Source organism: Vitis riparia, chromosome 3 (assembly GCF_004353265.1).
Source record: "Vitis riparia cultivar Riparia Gloire de Montpellier isolate 1030 chromosome 3, EGFV_Vit.rip_1.0, whole genome shotgun sequence".
In the NCBI taxonomy this organism is placed as follows: Eukaryota; Viridiplantae; Streptophyta; class Magnoliopsida; order Vitales; family Vitaceae; genus Vitis; species Vitis riparia.
In genome coordinates, this window is record NC_048433.1 from 6,404,255 (window position 1) to 6,425,368 (window position 21,114).

The 21,114-nt window shown below is 33.9% G+C and overlaps 1 protein-coding gene across 2 annotated transcripts; it reads right to left on the reverse strand.

The window, feature by feature from the left end:
* Positions 1 to 803: 803 nt before the first annotated feature.
* Positions 804 to 20,161, reverse strand: LOC117911452. Of its 2 annotated transcripts, none has more exons than XM_034825831.1 (12): positions 20,058 to 20,161; positions 17,696 to 17,762; positions 16,771 to 17,024; positions 15,118 to 15,703; positions 14,144 to 14,809; positions 13,149 to 13,589; positions 11,570 to 11,764; positions 5,056 to 5,112; positions 2,131 to 2,193; positions 1,977 to 2,061; positions 1,457 to 1,524; positions 804 to 1,266 (listed from the first exon to the last, which is right to left on the reverse strand). In XM_034825831.1, the coding sequence occupies exons 1-10, from the start codon at positions 20,087 to 20,089 to the stop codon at positions 1,978 to 1,980; spliced, it is 2,445 nt and encodes an 814-aa protein (XP_034681722.1). In that variant the 5' UTR covers positions 20,090 to 20,161; the 3' UTR covers positions 804 to 1,266; positions 1,457 to 1,524; position 1,977. The 2 variants fall into 2 exon arrangements, with proteins under 2 accessions (XP_034681722.1, XP_034681723.1); XM_034825832.1 differs by having other exon boundaries at positions 1,958 to 2,061.
* Between the last annotated feature and the right edge of the window lie 953 nt (positions 20,162 to 21,114).

Genomic DNA, 21,114 nt, shown 5'->3' on the forward strand with positions numbered 1-21,114 from the left:
AAGAAAACAAAACCAAATGTTGATATTTGTAAAGGGAAAAGTTGGAACAAAATTTTTACTCTGAATGACTGATTCAAAGACTCGTAAAGAAGTCACTGGCCCCAGAACCTTCGGACTTATTTCCCTCGTTCAAAAAATTACAGTTATTTTCAAAATGTGTTCAAGTTCAGGCAGAGGAAAATGGGCAATGTGGGACTCCGCCGAAAGGGTGGAGTTTTAAAAGGGGGGGGAAATGGGTGCACTATGAGCTGGCCGTGTCCCTATCCCCATCAACCAAGGTATGGAAACCCCACTCACTGTACTCGGGATCTGCACAACCATATGTCCACCCATGTTGGAAAACAACCTGGCTTTCCATATCCAGTTACTATAAGGCTTTACCATTTAAGAGATTTTCTCCGCATACCGATACAATGACTGTGATGTAGCCATGTAGAAACCTGGATGTATGCAGGCTGCATCATTTGAAGGGATTCTCAGGGATATCACCTGCCCAGAGCAACTACCAGACAATTTGAGATAAGAATAAGATTATTTCTGTTCTTGTTGTTAGGGGTACAATAATTTCGTTCTTAAGTCTGGGAATGGGTCACCCAAAATGATGGTGATCAAATGCAGTAAAAGACTTGGCCTACCCTCACTGGACACCAAATGATTTTCAGATGAGAAGATCAAAACCTGATCCAAGGGTTATAATGAATCATTTAACATACCCGTCTCCAGAAGGGCAGAAACTACATCTGGTAGTGTTGGATGAGTAGCAAGATGGCCTGTGATTTATCCATTCATCGTAAATGCTAATAGCAACCAAATTGGAAATCTTTGTAGGCTAATCGATCATATGGTTGGATCATACTATAATATTTTAAATATACACATTGAATAGTATGTTTCATTGATGTATAGATTCATGGTATAGGGCAAGAATATTTCGGATGCATTTAACTTGACTGAAGTAGATGCCAAAAATTAATGTGCACGAAAGAAATGCCCCGGTGAATGACTTAAGAGACAGCTAAGCTAAGACGACATGGGAGTACGATAACCAGTCAGCTAGCCCCTTTGAGCTTGCAAATGAATGCCGGGACAACGAATCCACGACAGAAGATGTGAGCCCGGAAATAGATGAAGACATGACACAAGAAAAGTCGCCATACAGCTGGTCTTCTTGAAACTGCTGCAAGCATCATGCTGGGAATACAAATTTCACAAATCCGACATTTGTTGGAGTGAATGCCATATGCAATTGATTACATTTGTTTCAACCTGTCAAAACGCATGGGATTAGGCAAATTAGATTACACCCGGGTTCGAATATAAAAAGGCTCAGGCTCCATTTGATTACTACAGAAAACAAGATCAATTCTACATTAACAGCACAGAAAATTGAAGCCCTTGTTTACAGAAAAAAAAAGAAAAAAATTATTACCCTCTATGAGAAAGGAAAGCAACTTACCATTTTTCCCCGAGTACAGAAGCTTTCCAGGCTGCTTTCAATAAATAGGTCCACTCATGTTCAGAGTACTACAAAATAGAGCATACAACCAACAATGATGTGTATTTCCTCTATAATACAAATTGCAACAACGTAATTATTTATGCTAAAAATGCATTTGATAGTGTTTCTATTCGAAATACTTTTAGTGCAGGTGATTTTTGTAAAAATATTTTTGGGAGAATCATCAATCAAGTGCTTCTCCAAGAACCACTACAAGTTATTTTTCAACTTCCTAAAAGCGCTTACTAAATTTTATTAAGCACTTGAGTTCTCTTTAAAACATTTTTTATGCTAGAAGTGATTTTTAAAAGCATTGTCAAATGAACTCTTAAAGATTATTTCTACGTAGTGCATGGTTATGCTATGTATTTTTATACTAAAATTCACCAAACAAAGGTTTCGTTTTTCACCATGTTTGATACCATGAAAGAGAAAAGAAGAGAATAAACAAGATATTACATGAAGTGGAGGCACATACATCAACCACCCATGCTATTGGATGGGTGAGATTGCAGGTTACATGAGTACTCCTTGGCATAGTCACTGGATGCTAGCAAATTCACCTGAAAAGTGCACCCATCTTGAGAAAGCCTAGACATTCCACAACATCAAATATGAGACTAGGATGATACCTTGACAATTTCAGATTTTGAGCTTGGACGCATGTATGCTGCTAAGATACTCATGTTGAAGTCCTGGATGCAAGAACATGAACAAAAATCATTCTTAACTGATGATGAAAGCGATGTAATCCCACATGCACCATCCCAATGCTTCAAATTATAGATAACAAAGCCTTAATATCAACTACTTTAAGGTCAGCTACTTTACCCTCCGTATGTCATGTTTATGCTCCTAATTTTCTAAATAATCCATCCAAACATAGAAAAAATGAGTGGTTTGTTTAAATTAATAACCATCTTAAAATCTTCATTGAGAAAAAGAAAAATGACAACAAATGCAAAAACTTAAGTATATATGGTTTCTAGAAAGAACCAAGAAAAGGAAAAAAGGTTATGGAAAATAATTTTCAACTTTTTTTTTTTTTTTTTTTTTTATGTTTGGTTACCATGAAAAAAGGTAAGGAGAAAAATAGTAAAGAAAAGAGGAGAGAAAATGATAAAGATTCTCTTCCCAATTTTGATTGGAAAATTCTGAGGAAAGTGTGTTCCTGAAGAATCAACTATTCTAATAAGAAAAATTTTCCTTAAATTTTTATTTTCTTTATCTTAAACCATCCAGGAAGCCTTAGTCATACCCTTGGAACCATGAATCTCAATAATTTTTAAACCTATAGTACATATAAACACTATGGCAACAGAGCAGAGTGCAGTAAAAGGATCTATACAGTTGACTCAAGTAGTTGGCCTAAGGTTTTCATGAGTAAACGCATAATATTTGTTCACATGCTTGCATATAAATGGGCGTAGGTTGCTACAAATAAATTGTTAAATTTGAGGTTGCTTGATTTTGTGCATGTATCTGTGAATGCAAATGCAGGGTTACATGATCTTGTCTGTGCAGGTGTAGGTTTGGGTGTGGGTGTGAACTGTGTCAAAGATGATAATTTAAATGAAAAAAAAATGGCAAGGATAACATAGAAAATCCATAAAGGTCACCAGGCCAAGAGAACAAAAACTGTCCATGATCATAATGCATCTCAGTCAGAAAATCTAAAGAAACTCCAATATGGGCATTCAACCTTGGTTCTACTTTTGCCAAGGATAAGGGTCATGATCTAGATGCAAAACTAAAGATGAAGGAGAAGTCTTAGATGATATGGGAGATTCAGTAATAAACACTTGTGTAGTACTCTATAATTCATGATTTTTCTTTAGACATCACCTATATGTGCATTGCATCAAAAAAGTCCTACATTGAAGCTTGAGATCCCTGCCCATCACATCCTTGTAAAGTAAGGGCAGAGAAGACAATAGAAAAATGCAGTATAATATACCAGAATAAAATACACGATTTTAAGAGGGACATGAACTTAGTCAAAATCCCACTTTTCTTAGGCCTGGACCAAACTGGCTGGCCAATCTGCCTACCTGGGACCTTGTCTATCCAGGTAGGGTATCAAGATATTCAGGATTTAAACCAAGTAAACCGGATACACTTGATGGGTTTACACAATCTATTCAATCATGCAATGCCAGAGGAAACCAGTCAAAATGAGTGCACTCTTCGTCTCCATGGCAGGAAGCCAGAGTTTTTAGTGTTTTTTCAAAAGGTAAACACCATTCTTTGCAGAAAATTCACATGCCTCTTCCCAGTGACTGCTTTATGCAATTTTTTATGCCCAGCAGTGCCACCACACACAAGAGCCAGTAGTGCAGACAGAACCTGAGCATGGACTCTCTAAAAGAATCTTAATAACAAGAATTCAAATCTATCTAAACAATCAGATTCTGACGAAATATATTGACATAAATATTACATTCACAGTCAGGGGTGGAGCTAGGTTGGTCTTAGGAGATGCCCCCCTTTTCAAATCATTACTCTTCAAAAAGGAGGTTTGATCCCTGGACCTCCATTATAATACAATATAATGCACTACAATTGACAAGTTTTTGAGTATGAAAATCTATATATAATTTGTCAATACATAAATATTATTAACAATCCCTTCATTAAATGCTAGTTAATGCATTACATTTTTTCAAAAAAAAAAAAAATTGCTGGTTTGTTCAGTAACTTCTTTTTCATATATAATTTTGAGTATTTTGAGAAGAATAAATGAAAGAATATTGCTATCACCATTCTTGGTATAAGTTCCTCAATTAGGAAGATTAATATCTTGGTTCAGTCATATAAAGCTATGGTTGGATCAATAATCTTGTGATGTTGGCACTAAGGCCAGGTAATCATCCAGAGTGTGTCCAGTAATTATGATTAAAAACCCCATATACTACTAACAAGCATGTACATGCCTGTAAACACGCATTATATACCAAATAGTATGAAAAAGTGTCCTTAATTTATTAGTAGCTTCCAATTATTGATAAAGCCAAATTATAAACAGCATGCTAAGCTGGTTTCTATATTGCTTGTATTGCTAATGCATATGTTCTAACATCTACAACATGCACCTAAAATGAAGTAACCAAGACAATCAAGGCAAACTAAAAATTAGAATAAAAGCCAGAGATTTAGTACCCATACCATGAGACACATGCAATCAATGGGCATCATGCATAGGAATTTGCATTTTACACAATAATAATTGTACATGTTCTAAACTTATCCAGGAGCAAGGTTGCCCTTCATATAACAGAAAAAAGTTAGTGCTGCATCAAGCATAATGGCTTTTCAACAAATGCCTTAAGTCTGTCTTGTTGCTTTGGAACAAGTAAATAAATGAAGCTGTTAAAGGAAATTCCACCTCAAAGATGTTAATGTAAAGCACAAAATTAATTGAACAAGTAGGGGAAGGGGAGTAGACAACCAATAGTATGGAAAACTAATTAATGGAGAAAAATAGAATCAAATGGATTTTTGTTCAAGAAGGTGATGGTGTTATGCTCAATAGCCTTAGCATCTATAGGAAAACTCACTCGAAATGGATCCCCCCTCAAAGATTGCACAAACATTGAAGTCCCTAAGCCTTTACCCTGAAAAAGAACAACAAATACCATTTCAGTTGTCTGTAAGAAGATATTAATGAAGAGTATATTGGACTAAAAGAAGAACCATTAGATGTAACATTGGAAAGAAAGGGACTAGACAAGAATGTTGGTGATGGAGTTAGGTTTCCTACACTACATGCTTTCCTATATTTGTCCTAGAATATTCTATTGCAATACCAATGGCACCTTGTTCTTGCAAATCCACTTGATTAGTTTACTAAAATGAGTCTAAACATTCTTCATTTCAATGATAGCCCTAGGCAGTTCCAAGTCTAGGGCTATTATTGAAGGTTACTTCAAGGATTCAGTGAATTTTAACTACACAACCAATAGAGTTGGTTCCTTTATCCATGAATTGATCTTGGCAAGAAGCATAGAAATCTCCATCCTGCCATCAACTAGCCTTCCAAGAACTTGGCATCAAATTCATATATTGTGGTCATCAGGTCAAGAGCCAATCATAAGACAATCTCAGATCCTGATGGAGCTGACTTCAACCCATAAAGCTTGCCTAAATGGTCGGAATGGGATTTGCCAATTCTTACAATGGATTAAAAGGAACACAACTTGGGCGAGCAAGATAACTTCCACATAAAAAGAAAACAGTATAATGGAATCCTGAGGGCATGTACTTAAATTGTTTTATTTCTTTTGTTTCTTATACTTCATATATTTAATTGCTTTTGTAGGTAATTTTACATAGTCAATGACAAATATCACTTTACTTTCCCTTTTGCACCATCCCTAATTTCTCCACATAGCAAGAGACTTTTGCTTCCATTCTATTCAACCAACAACCTCAACTCTCTAGAGTGCTGTCTGCCTTTCCTTACTGTTAAGGAAAAACCAGATCCCAAGATTCAACCTAAATCACATCATATCTTCAGGTAACTCTCTTGACCATAGCATAAAAGTTTAACCATGTGGATCCCTTCTCTCCCAGCCCCACAACCCCACTTCTCCCCCCCATTGATGCAGGACAGGAAGTGTACTGCAAGGAGAGAAGTAGTGTAACTGAAAGAACTCTAGGAATCACTCCTAGAAACCTTTAGACTTCACACCCAAGTGATCTTTGTATCACACAAAGAAAATAGTGACTGTTGAAAATTTTATCATTCTTTCATTGATTCCTTTTCAAAAGACAGATCAACTACTATATAGAACTTCTATAGAGTCTTATAACTTCTTGGAACTAGTACATAGTCGTAATGCATTTTGAAAATAACAAAAACTTGGACTGATTACTAGACCACATTAAAAACTCTTGGAAAATGACAATAATATTGACTGAAAATCGTAACTTACAACCATAATAGGCCCATAATTTGATTTCTGGAAAGTACTTCTAGGTTGAAACCATATTGAATTATATAAGATCCTAGCTAAGCCCATTATCATTTAAAGAGTAACAAATTAAAGTTTAGGCCTTGGAGCCTATTCCTTTGCAGCCTTGGTAAACTTTTAAAGGTGGCTGCCACTTGTCTCCATCAGTATTTTAAAAGGCTATTGAGGCTTACGCCTTGAGGCGAGCCTCAAGGCAAGGCTATGCAAATTAGCCTTGAGGTTATAGCCTCAATAAAGGGTAATTGAGGCTTAATCCTCACCTGATTAAGGCTTATAGCCTCGAGGTTATTGAGGCTTAAGCCTCAAATATTCAAAAGCTTTTAATGGGTTTAGGGGCTTTATCGGCTTTTTGTATACATTTGTTAAGAGGTTTAAGCCTCGATATTTATTGGTTGTAGTGACTTACACTTTTACAAGGTTTTGGTATGGATTTATAAGTTTTGCCTTGCACCCAAGATTAAGGTTAAACCTTTTAAGGCTTAGTTGACTACCAATTAACCCTTTAAATGGAAATGAAATGAAGAGATTGGGAAGAAGAAATAAAAGAATTGTTAGTCATTGTAATAACCGAGGTTATATATAATCATTATCTTATTATTGATGGATAAAGGCAAAAAAATCATTGTAATTAATGGATAAAGAAGAGAAATGGATTGACAAAGGATAATGGAGCAATGGGTTATAATTATGATTCATTAAAGGATCCTACTAGTGATAGTGATGTTAGTTTTGAAGATTATTTTATAAACGCATGAGAAAGTGTTGAATAACATTAAGAGATAGTGATGGTAGGATCCTCTCAATGTTATTCAACTTAATTGGCATTTGGTTTGTAATTCAAAAGAGGTTGACAACAATGAGAGGAGATTTGTTTGGTCTTGATTGATAGCTATAATTGGACTAATTTTAGTATAGGTTTCCATGTATAGTGGAGGAGTTTAAGTCAATATTTTGATCGGATCTTGTATTTTGTGGGGAGGATCTTTCATCCTTCTCTTGATCTATTTATCAATATACAATTTATCTTTTTTTATAATAAAAATAAATAAATAAAAATATAAAAAATATATAAAATTTAAAAAAAAGCCATGAGAGAGTTGGATTTTAGAAGAGAGAAAAAGACTAAATTAGAAGCTATTTAAAATGACATACAATTAATTTGATTAGCATCCATTGTATGGTTTTCTTATAATTTTCATGTGGTTTTATTAGTATTTTTCTGATTTTTAAGATTTTTTTCTTTTTATTCTTAATAAAGTTGAGTCTTACGTCTTGTCATGCCTCAAGGCTTACACTTCACCTCATTCGAGCAATATGCTTAAGGACCACTTTTAGCCTTTTAAAACATTAGTCTCCATCACTCACCCATGCCTATGCTGTCCATACATTAAGTTAGTCTTGATATTGGCTAAAGATGACTAAAGAGAGGTGATTCTACATCTTAGAATATTATACCATACATCTCCAATAATTCAATTTTGGTGTATTGTATTTTGATATTTGAAATCATGTAACTCCTTATATTGTGCTTTGAAACATGAATAATTCTAAAACAATAAATATAAAACCAACTTGAATAATTATTTTGTATAGGAAAGATTACCTATTGTTAGAATATTGGCCAACCCTTTAGCTTGGAAATTGTAGTGATGATTTTACCTTCACTAAAGTTTGACTTGACTCTACCCTACAAAGTTTATATCTTAATTAAATAGATTAAAATTGTTGTGCCTCCATGTGTAAATGCAATAACATAAAATTAAATTATTCACACAAAAAAGCTAGACAAAGTTTAATGTGGTTAAGCCAATTATTCCTACATTGATGGATGAGAAAAAATCAATCTATTATAACATATAGAAATTACAAAGGAGAGAGAATATAGATACAAATCCCAAACCCCAAAACAATACCATGTTTGCTTGTTCCTATCTATGTATTTAACTTAAGTCCCACGCCATCAACTATCTCCCATTTTTTTCACATCTCTACCTATACTATAGCCTCTAAAGGCCCATCTCAATTTGATATACAAGGAAAGGAAATCGAACTTGAAACTGATTTTGAATCTTTCTATGAAAGGTATGGAACACCGATTGTTTAAGATTTTTTTTTAAAAAAGTGGACCTAACACACATGGGTATGATCATCTACAAAAGTAAGAAATCACTTTGCCCTTGATATATTGGTCACACATGATGGACCTCAAATATCATTATGTACGAGTGAAAATGGTTGACATTTTTTATAGGTTTAGAAAGGAAAATGAGCATCATGATGTTTGGACAATTCACACTTCACATTAAAACTTAGTAACCTTTCTATTGTGAATAAAGTTGGGTACAAAACTTTCAACTATGAAGACCTTGGATGTCCTAATCTATGATAACAAAATTTGATTTCATCCTCACAAGACAAAAAGTTACCAACATGAGTAGTATGAGACAAACACCCTGAAACATCCAAGTCTTCCTCTAAGTAATAGAGTCCATCTATCTCTCTAGCACCACCAATCTTCTTCCTTGTAAAGAGGTTCTAAAATTCACAATGATTGGGAAAAAATTTAGCTACACAATTAAAATCTTTTGTCAAGTTGCTAATTAAAAGAAGATTACAAACTAGTTGAGGTATATGCAATACTAGATTTAGGACTAGGTGTTTAATAATGGTAATAGAACCTCTTCTAGCAACAAAAGAAGACACATTAGCAATCTTAACTTTTTGACTACCTAAACAGGTGACACAAGAAGAAAACAAACTTGATACACTAGTCCCATAATCAGTTGCCCCTAAATTTATAATCCAAGGGATAGAATCCTCTAGATGGCATTGAAAGCAATTAAAAAATTACCTTATTGGTCTAAGTTGGATCAGGAAGAAGGGTTAAAAAACAAGTGTGTCAGACTCATAAACCTATATAGTTGATCCAATTGTGTTTGATTCTTGATTTGCATCCAAAGTAGTAGAAATCAAAACTGAATTCTCAATATTCAGTCCTATCATCATCCTTCTAAATTTCTAATATCAAACTACTCTATCCGCAATGAAGGCCAAAACTAAACACAAATCTATGTTGGCAATGAAGACCAACCAACATGCTCAACAATGGCACTAGAAGATAACATCTACGATTTACACACACACAAAAAAAAAGGAAAAAAATTCAAGCAAAATGATCCTCAAACACCGTAAGTGTGCTCTATGTGCAAATTCTAAATATATCTTTTACTTTATATGACAAAATTGTACAAGATGTCATTTACACCTATACAATGGGAGCAACCTAAGAAAGGAAGATTTACAGTTATAAATTTCCTAATTACAATAAGAAGATCAAGGAGAAAAATTTGTACAAAAAGGGAAAAAATGTGAACTAGGAAACTACCTAAGTATAGTCTACCAATCAGCCTAGAATCAAGTAAGTGAATAAAATCTGGTGATTGACTTGCCATAGGTTTCTCCGCATTCTCCATGATGGCTCTAATATCAATTTGTTGTGACAATAGAAGCTCTTTTGCCTTGTGTGTTTCAATAAATGTAAAGATAAAGTCATCCACATAATAGGTACACAATTTTTAACCAGGTTCAGCCAACCATTCCTACATCTATGGATGCAAGTGAACTAATCCACCATACCATAAGGAAACTACAGAAAAGAAAAAAAAAACAAAAAAAGATACACACATCCTCAGTTTCAAAACAATTCCATGTTTGAAATCAAGTGTCTCCCACTCTTTCTCACATCATTAACAGTCTATAATAACCTATAAAGGCTCATCTCAATCTCGTACCTTTTTCCTCTCATGCCTTAAATATTTATAAAAACCTTTCCTTATTCAACAAGGATACCTGTTTTTGTAAAGAAATATAACATAGAAATATTTCATACAATATTCTTTACAAAAAATAATATGTACCAAATTGGTATTTGACACTTTCTAACAAGATGTGGAGAAAAGGATAACTTCAGATTCAGTAGAGGATATGAGACAAAGCTGAATTTAGATGGTAAAAAGCCTTTAGATATAGTTGAATAGTGGAGAGAAAGTGTAGAAGGTGTAAGCAATGCAAGCCTATTAGTTGCTTCCAATGATTTTGACTACTTGAGTAAAATAACTCAGAACAAGGAAATGGAAGTCATATTACTATAAAAATTTTGTTCCTTTTGTAAATGGTATGCACTATATATCATGTTACAAGTAACTATACAACAAACATAATATATTATCCTGATTGTATACCTCTAAGTTATACCTTTGGATTTTGAACAGAGACATATAAAGCTACGTGCCACATGAACTTGACCACAACTCATCTAACTCAAACCTGGCTCCAAGCTCAAAAAAGAGAGCTTAATTGGAACCTAGAGTTAGACGTTGCATGAGGGCATTTAACATGACTAACCACCTGAATTGTAACATTAAGATATACATTATTTACCTTTGATGTTTTTTAAACACTTCAATTAGTAACCAGAAAAACTGAGGAAGCAGAGCCGAGAAAGCAAGACAGCCTTTTCACAGTAGTTTAGCATATATCTATTTCTTCCCCATACTTGGGTGTAAATTAAGTTTATTTCTACATGGACTATTCCTTGTATTAATAGAGAGCTTCCAAAAATGCTTCCTCAACACATTTTGCTATGTATAAAGGTCAAAGAGAAGCACCCAAACATAATTGTTGAAATGTGCATCTTTGCACTTTCAGCAGCAGCTGCCCTTCATGCCTATGAGTTATTTCAATATAGTTTCATTTTTATTTTTATTTTTTTTATTGGAAACGACACAAAGATATATTGATAGAAAATTTCAATATAGTTTCATTTCATTACATTTTTATCATTTCTTGCATATTTTATCCACATGCATGGCACAATTCCTTGTATAATAAATAAAAATTATGGAATGCTAGCCATTACCTTGTGGAGAATACAGGTGGATGAAAATGGTTATGCCCACATAATTTTGAGGGAAGAGAAGGAATCATGAATGAAGTATGCAAAATATAGACATCAGTGTCCAGCTATGAGTTGTTTTACCAAACATGTTATCATAGAGTTGGAGATGAAAAATGAGAGAAAATAATTTGATTCATTTACCTCCAAAGAAACATCCCTGAGACGCCTTCCAGTTTGAGTACAGCAAATTCGGACCACTTGTTCATCACAACTGCCACTGATGATATAGTCCCTTCCATTCATGTAATAAGAACGGGTGTAATTTTGAGAGCTACCTGTTGAAGCTATCTCAAAATTCAAATGGAGTCTTCCATCAACAGCCAAAAGTTGTTTAACCTGACAATATTTACCTGTTAGCCTCAAGAGTGCACTAATTAAGACATATGACGTAATTTTTAGCTATTGAATTCATAATAGTTGTCAAAATATTTAAGATACAGGACAGGTCAAAATTTTCAGGTAAGGAATATTTTTACTGATATGTGGTCCCTTCAAGGTGCATCTTACAACATACACAATACACGATAGATACGATACAATCACATTTACTATTTTTCATAGTTTATAAGAAAAACCAAAATTGAATGACTCTTTAAGAGCTTTATTATATTACCGTTCAGGCATACTCTAGGATTAAAAATGGATGACAAAAGACAAGGAAAAGAGAGAATGATCCTGAGCAGAAGGATTTTACATGTGTTATTGAAGACGTGCACTGAAGATTGAAGCTCAAGTGCAACAACTGTTCAAATGAATGGTAGAGAAGTGTTGTTCAATTTAAACATATGTTATTCAAATGATTTGAATCTTGGCCTTGGGGATAATGATAAATGAAGAAACTTTTGCTTAAGATATTAGTTTCTTTAGTTCTGTTTCTTTTTTAAACTTTTGGGGGTTGATGGAAACTTGAAAAGTTAGAACCTTGGACAAAGCACATAATTACATATATATATCAATAGTTTATTGTCATGTAAGCATATAGTTACACAAGTTTCTGATCATAATTTCTTTTAAATACACTGGCTTGTGACTTGTAGGGACTTGGAACTTTTGGCATAATAATACTTATAAGGGATCAAGTTGGAACTTTGCACATAAAATTGTGGTCAAAAGTTTTAAAAGTTTATTTAGGAATTTCATAACAAAATGATTAAAATGTAATATGTTGTTAATTTGATTTCATGAAAATTTAAGTGTTCAATGTTTGCAAATAGATGATATTGAGCAATGCTTATGCTACCTCTTTCAACCTTACTATATTTTATGAAATTGGTCATATATTGAGTGATTCTTCATTCTTGCAATTTATTCATTTTGCATGCATGCATAAGATTATGTTCTACTACCTTCCAGTCTTTAAAAGATCTTATGATATTGATATAATATAAATGTTACAGGAAAGCAGGAAACTGCAAGTTGAGGATTCATATTGGAGGTGTTAGTAGGTTGAGTTCATTGGGAATCTTTACTCAAACTAAAGACTCTCAAACATTAATCTCTAATATTTATTTTTTCCTTTTCTATTTAAATTGTTGAATATGTAGTACAAGATCCTAATCAAATTCAATCTTACTAAATCATTGGAAATTGGATCCAGATCCATCTCCATCCTAATAATTGATAAGAGTTCAAAACTTAGAAACCAACTCTGGTATAAGTTGGGAATTTGCTATTCAGGAACTGATTGGCACCTCTAACTCATTGTAATATATAGGATTACCTCATTGTCAACAGCTGACACAAGAAGATAGTGGTCATCAGGAGAAAAGCAAGCCATTACATTTCCTCTTGAACTTGAAGCAGTATAGCAAGGCTGCATTGGTTTCTGTCTCAAATCCCACATTTTGACATCTTGATCAAATGATGAAGTAACAAAAAGGAAGGGGGAATGATTTGCAAACTTAACAACATTAATATGCTCTTGATGCATATCAGTGAACATCTGCAACCGTCTTCCACTATTGATGTCATACAAAGCAACATTTTTGGAGTACCCACTTGCAAGAAAGAGTTCATCTGTTGAGTTGACATGAACAGATGTCAATTGATCAAATTCATCAAAGGTGGCAGAACCAGCACTGCAGTAAATGTCTGCAACTGTTGACGACATATGCTGGATATCATACAATTTCAGTGAACCATTATCAGAACCAGCAATGAGCTGTCATTCACCAGAAAAAAAGGAATCAGATGGAATGCGCAACTGCCACTGCATCAAAGATTAAGACAGCACTGAAGCAAATTTCATATAACCTCTACTGATTAGTAAAAATATGGTGAAAACATCACCAAGCATGATTTTAATATCCAAGAAAAAGAAACCACACTTCTCAGGACCAATTTTCTTATTGGCAATCACCTCTTTGAGGAGTGGGAATTTTCCTCGAGTTACCAGTGTTGAGTCACAAAAGGGATATATGCATATGTAGCATAAATATCCCAACTTTTAAGTTGGAAATTACCAACTATTACAATATAATAAGGTGTTACTTTTGAAAGGATATTTCCAGCATTTTTAATAATGACAATTCATAAGCCACAAATTCCCAGGTTATCAACACTTGATGTTATAAAATCATCTATTTTGAACCAAACTTCCCCTGCATGTCTGTAATCAAGGGGCATGACTAAACACTTAAGAAGTATGGATGGAGATAACTGTAATGGATTATTATGAGAATTGTGAGCGCAAAAAAGTAATTTGCAAGTATATACCTTGGATGGATACTTCTTGAGCCAACAAAGTCCCAGTACACTATTCATTGCTCCTAGTGATGGAATATAACTAACAATCTTTTCACTCTCATGGTTGACAACAACAACATCACCATCTAGGGTTCCAAAGACCATTAGGCTAGAGTTAGAAGGATGGTACTCAAACTGCCTTGGACGAAAACTTCTTTCACCTCCTGAATCATTGCCTAAAATGGAAAGCGGATGCAACAATGGCCATGGTGAAGACCCTACTTTGGCAGCCCCTAGTGACCTGGAATAAAAATATTGAGACCTTCCAGGAGGACATGGTGGCTTTTTCTTAGGAGTTTGTATACGATTATGGATTGCTTTTATTTCACGCATCTGCAAGATATCAACAACATTCTCTTTTCGATTCCTTCTGTAAGGTAGATACTCAAAATATTGTGCAAAAATAGCACTGGCAAAATCCCTTTCAATCTCTTTGATGAGCAAGTTATCTAAAACATTCAGATGTGGTAATGAAGCTATCATGTATTCCCTGTAGTGTTTCTCAAAGCATATTGGTGATGGATGATGAGAAACATACTTCAACATAATATCTTGAAGAAAAGGGATACTTTGTGAGCTAAAAGCATCTTTCCAGGACACTTCTTCACTTTGAGTCCATGATGTACAAAAAGGAACCTGCCAAACAGATCAGAATTTCATTATCTAGAATTTAGAGAGGGAGGCACGAGAGAAGGTGTCAGGCTCTGCAAGGAAATAAAATCATTCCATTTTATTTTAACACATCATCTCAAGCATGAATCCATCCTATGAATGATGTTGAAATTTTGGATCATAATTAATTCTTGATATTCTACACATGATCTTATGCATACACAAAGAAAAAGGAATAAATTCATTTCTTCTCCTGTCCAAACAACCTTATAGTATTTCCCAGTTAAAATTACTCCATAAACCAACCTAATGGGCAAGACCATGTGGTTTACCTCACTCTGCAGATCAACTGCATTAGACAAAAGTTCCACCAAACCAAATTCTTGCTGGTGAGTTGAAAAGTCGACTTCACTATCATCTGATGAGTCCTCAGTTGTATTTTGGAATTCAGGATTCATAATGACATTATTATGCAAAAAAAATTCCCGAAAGGCCTCTTGTGCAGTTGAATTTTGATTACCAAGTATCCAGCCATCAACTGATGTAGCTTCAATTAGAGGACCCCTTTGTGGCTGAACTGAATAAGTTCTGTCATTTGCCTTCCCACCAGATGACACGGGACAAGGCCCTGTGTCATAGCAACATAAACAATTCTGAAACCGAAGTTCTGACAAAGAAGGGAGTTTAGAGAGTGCTGCAATAGTTGTCCAAAGATTGGACACTCTTGTTTCACACATCGAGAGACACCTTAGGTTTGGCATGCAAGTAAAACAATCCTCCCGGAAACTAGTGAGGGAAGTGCTGAAATCCAAGTTAAGAGTGTGCATCTGCATGAACTTCCCAATCAAGTTGAGCTTCCGGAAATGGGAAGACCTCAAGTTTAATGCTTGGCAAGTCAAGCCTCTCTGAGAAAGATCCCTAACAGTAAAAACCAACTTGGTGAAATCAGATCATTTGGCTACAAAAACCTTATTGCTTCTATGAATTTGCCTTGTATGTCATTTCCCAGAGCAAATAAGAAAAGAAAACCCAGCATTCAACATTCAGATGAAGAGAGGCACTACTCAACAGCATATAACATCAGGATAGTACATAAATGATTGATTGAAAATTAAGCAATCAAGGAAAGGAGAAAATTAAGGTCTAGCAAATGGATATTCTGAGAATCTATATTCCAATATTATAATTCCAGAGAAATAAATGAGTCAGGCAAAGAAAATCCAGAAAGGGCATAATATAAAAACCAAATAAAATGATTCTAACACTGCACCCTTTGAAGATTCTAAAAAAATTCTAATACAGATGTTGAGAAGATTTAAACATCTAAAATGCTTGTAACCCTCCTAATCAATTTAACTTTGACCAATAAGCTAACACCAGTGGGAACAATACATGAAACTCCAGGCACAGATAGCTTCACAAATTACCTACTTATTGGTCAAACATGGGCACTGAGAGCAGTCTGCCCATCATCATTATCCCAGGTTAAAATAACATGTAAGCATAAGAACCTCTAACTGTTGTCATCATTTATTGCCTCTATCATACAACATCAAATCTTCTGACATTAGTAGGGACCAAGATGTTGACAGATCCAGCACTTAACCCATTAACAAGAGCCCTTCAATTAGATATTCCAGAATCACCATAAAATCTCAGTCTGATCTTCTTCAAGCTACAAGTAACTCATTCCAAGCACTATAAGAGAAAGATGGACAATTCACTCCCATAAGGAGTTGAATTTAGACCCCCTCCTGCTTCAATAAACACATTTCAATTCATAAGCGAATTGGTCATATTTCAAGCTTCCAAACATTTCAAGTTTCCCAACACTAGAAATTTCTCTTGACTGAATTGTGGAGCTTTATTAATCTGCCATTACTAAACAGGATGGAATAGAAAGAAATAAAAATACATAACATGACAGAATAAACTGATACTAGATAAATACTGGAGGATAGTGCATAAAGAACATCACAACATACCGCAAGAAGTCCTTCCCAAGTGAAAGATCTTGGAGATCAACAATTCGAAGCTTTTGATTGATTGCACGCATCAATGACAAAGCATATTCTCCATTCAACACACATGATAATTCATTAAATATGTCAACTGCATCAATCTCTGAAGCATCGATTTCCATTAACAAGTCAAGAAGAGGATAGAAATCAATATCCTTTACTCTGTCCAAGAAAATCACCATGCTACATGGTTCATGATTGTTTCTTTTCACCTTGGCCTGCATGATAGAATAATCAGAATAATTTATTATCGCTAGTAACATTGACAAGATTGAAAATTCCAGCACTGTATCCTTTCCAGGTGTGAAAGAGAAAGAATTACACCAAATGGCACAGGACACAATTCATCCCAGCAAGACCCCAAACTTGAACAAAGAAAATATGACTAAGATATGAGGAATATCAAGAAGGGGTGAAAAAAGTACTGAAATTGGATCCTTTCAGAGTGATAACAATGACCCATTAATTAAGAACAGCTAAAACCTACATTATTAAGTCTGTTTCAAATAGTGTTTTGGTTTTTACATCGGGATGCAGTGTATAGTGTCAGATTCATCTAGTGTTCCATTTCAGGTTTACCACCATTAATACATGTATACATACATGCATAAATAGATATATATACATATACACACGCATATACAAATAAAGATACATGAATATATAGATACATACTGCATACTGCATACATGTGCACACACATACATTTTGCATATTTACATATACACATTTCTCCATACCTATCTAATGTACAAACAATGTACAAATATATACATTTTAATAGAAGGCCAAGAAGATTTCATTAAAAAGCAACTATTTTCATGCAAAGAGCTCATTTAATGACCAAAGGCAGATGGATGTGACTGCAACTAGATACAATCATACAAACCTTAAAAAGAGCGGATAAAACTTCAGTATTAGGTGGTGCTCCATGCTGCCTACAAGAATCAACATACCTATAACAAAAACCAGAATAAAATGAGAGTAAATCAAGCATCTATTATAGATAAATATTGAAATGGAGATATTACATTAAGAATTTCCGACACCAGATTTCTATGTCACTAAAGTTTAATCCTTTTTAGTGCCTAAACCAGCTGTACAGATCTGAATTCAGATAGCAGATAGTTTTAGTTAATAGACCAACTTAAAATCGATGATATCTAAAAAACCTAAAAAATTTTAATGCTATGCTTTTTTATTTTCATTGAACAGAACAGAATTTTATAAAATGTAATACCATTTTGAATCTTGAATAGCCTCATCTTCGGCTAATTTTACAGTGGTAATTACTAAAAAGGACAAATACAAGGTATATTTGGACCTTTCTACTCCAAAAAAGAAAAAACCTAATCCATTGAGTCTTACAAGCATTTTACAGATTTACATTAGATACAAAACAGCTTTTTCTTGAAACTTTGCTTATAATACGACTAATCAATTAGCAATGCTGTGTGAGAATGAAGCATCAATAACTACATCTTGTTCCACCACAAGCATCTGTCCAAAGATGGTTATTTATCTGGTGCAGGAGTTGAAAGTTTGAAGCCCATTACCTACCACATACTTGGACTGCTCAATTCATACATGATACTTCATTGCTTCTGATTTGTGAATGAACTTGAATACTACCAAAATAATTATCTTTTTGATGATTTTGAAGCATTTCGCTATCAACTAATTGATTTTTTTGTCCTATTTAGTCCCCTTTAGTTTTGCTTATAAAGTAACATAACTTTAACAGTAGTTCCAAATCATCAAGGTCCTTTCAACATTTTTATTACAAACAATAAATGTTTTGAAATACATGATAGTAACTCATTTAGAAAAAATAATTAATAAAACATAGTATTTAGGCCATGTCCCTAAATAGCTCCAATTGAAACTAAGCATTCTGACAATGTCCTTTTTGCACTTCCTTTCCCATGAAAATTTCAAGCAGCACTAAAGTCTTCAATATACTCCTACAAGTACTTTGCAAAAATCTGCCAAGCAGTTCTTCCTCTCTATGTCTTGTTACTGACACATCTAAGTCTTCTAAATAAAATCAAGATCTCAAATAGATCATATGGCACTCAAATAAATGACATATTTAAGATTCATGGATTCCAAGACATGAAACAAAAAGCTAAAGGAAACTTAGAGTTTATTTGGCAGTAATTCTAGGAAATGTTTTTAGTCTTTCTAGCATTTGGAAACAGCTCTTTTGATAAAAAATTTCCAAGTGTTGGAAAGGTTAGAAGCTTCTTAGAATCAATGTCAAACGGGCTCTTAGATTCTCTAAATTTTGACAAAAATATATCATATTTGAATTTCTCCTGAAACTTTCAAATCTGTGATAAAAGTTGAAACTCTTCTAATTAAAATCACATCCATGTTCATTTAAATTCTTTCCCCTCTCAACTATTCACTCATGTTAAACACAACTGCAAGTAGGACTAGTGGCTCATCAAAGATTAGTCCATCTTTCATCTGCTGAAGAAAAGTTTTGGATCGATCAAATTGAATGAAGGATTATGAACCATGGATTTACCATTGAACCTTATATTCACACTAAGTTCAGTCCTTTTTTTGTAGATGAGTGTGAGTGTAACACTTCTTGTTGGCATCGTCTCCCTGTGTCTACAGCCACAACACTATCAGCAAAGACTACTTGATTGTCCTACATGGATTTACAAAGTTGTTTATAGACCTGTAAGTGGGGCCAATTTGAACCATATCGGTGATGTCATAACTCAAACCAGACTGTTTCAATTAAAACACGAGGCTTCAAATTTCAATTGACGCAGCTGAAACCCCATAATCATATCTTTGTTGGAACACTGAGTCAATCCAATCAAGGGTTTAATTCAAGCGCTCCTGTTCTGTTTGCTTTCTGAGAAAATGATCTTTCAACCTTACATTTCACCTTGTTCGGGACTCACTAAAAACCTCCACCCAACTAAACCTAATAATACCACTTCATTTACCCAGTTTCTTTTCATTTTAAACGAGCCTAGAAAAATACAAAACACAACCCACAACCCACAACCCACAACTTATTTTCTCCTTTTTTTTCTCAGCGACCAAACAAAAAACTACGCATTTTCCACACTACACAGAATCAAGAAAGTGACACACGATCAGCAATGAATTCTGAATTAGAAATTCAGTAATCTATCAATTAATCAATTAATTAAACAACACGACTAAACTACAATTTGTTGCAAAGCTCCACAGAATTTCCAAAACAATTAAACCAAATTTGATACCTTTCCTCCAAGGTTGGAATATCCACAGCCATGGCTATTTGACCCTTCAATTTGAAGAACACTTGGAATTCAGGACCGTCTATATAGAAAGAGAGCGGATTTTACAAGTAAATAATAAAATTCCATTTTTCACCTTTGCTTCCAGCGGGTAAATGTACGATGAAGGGTTTCAGCCGTCGATTTATACATATATAAATTATATTTGGTGATGATTAGTTTTTACTGTTAGGGAGTGTGCTATGAGTGACACGTGTAAATTGTACTTATTTTCAAATTGGCTTTATGAGGATGTGTAAAAATTGGGATATGGAGGGTTTGTTTAGATGATATTGGAAATTTACAAATCAAATTTTATAAAAATATTAATGTTTATTTTTTCAAATTTTATCATATAATATCTTTACATTCACATTTATTTTCATTTAATTTTATGATAATTATAAAAATAATATAAATTAATTAATATAATATTTTTAAAATAATAAATTTGAATATTAAAATTTTCTTTTTATTTTAAAGATATATTCATGCTTAAATATTATATATATTTCATTCAATAAAATTTAAAATATTATATTTCATTTGATATTATATATGTATTGATTATTCTTAGCATTCATGTGTCTGATAATGCGATAAGACGATAATCATACAATTACACAATTGATTAATGGGACACTAAGTGTCTCTAAGATTGATGCCCAGTTACAAACAAATAAATGACAATTAATAGGCATGGAGTGATTGAGAAATACTTACCCATATTGACTAGGCCATTACGGGTCAACAAGTCGGATCAGCACAACCCACTTAAAAATCGTGTCAGGTCGGGTCGGTCCATGCAAGACAAATAGGTGGCCCGACACAGCCCATAAGTCTGCAGACTAATCGTGTCATGCCATGCCGGCGGGTCGTGCCGTGGCCCATGTTCCACTCACTTTGTTAAAAAAATTTATTTAACTTTCTTAAGTCATTTTTTCTTAAATTTTTTTATTATTAAATAAATTTTCTTTTTGTTACTTTAAACAACTCTAATAATTATATTTTTTATACACCT

What these genes read in the sequence shown, in the direction of transcription:
- LOC117911452 (XM_034825831.1), bottom strand. Translation starts at nt 20,089, where the DNA reads ATGGCTGTGGATATTCCAACCTTGGAGGAAAG. An exon ending in CAGTTGATCTGCAGAGTGAG is followed by an intron (nt 14,810 to 15,117) that starts GTAAACCACATG and finishes TCTGTTTGGCAG; the next exon opens with GTTCCTTTTTGTACATCATG. An exon ending in TGAGGGGGGATCCATTTCGA is followed by an intron (nt 2,194 to 5,055) that starts GTGAGTTTTCCT and finishes TCTTGCATCCAG; the next exon opens with GACTTCAACATGAGTATCTT.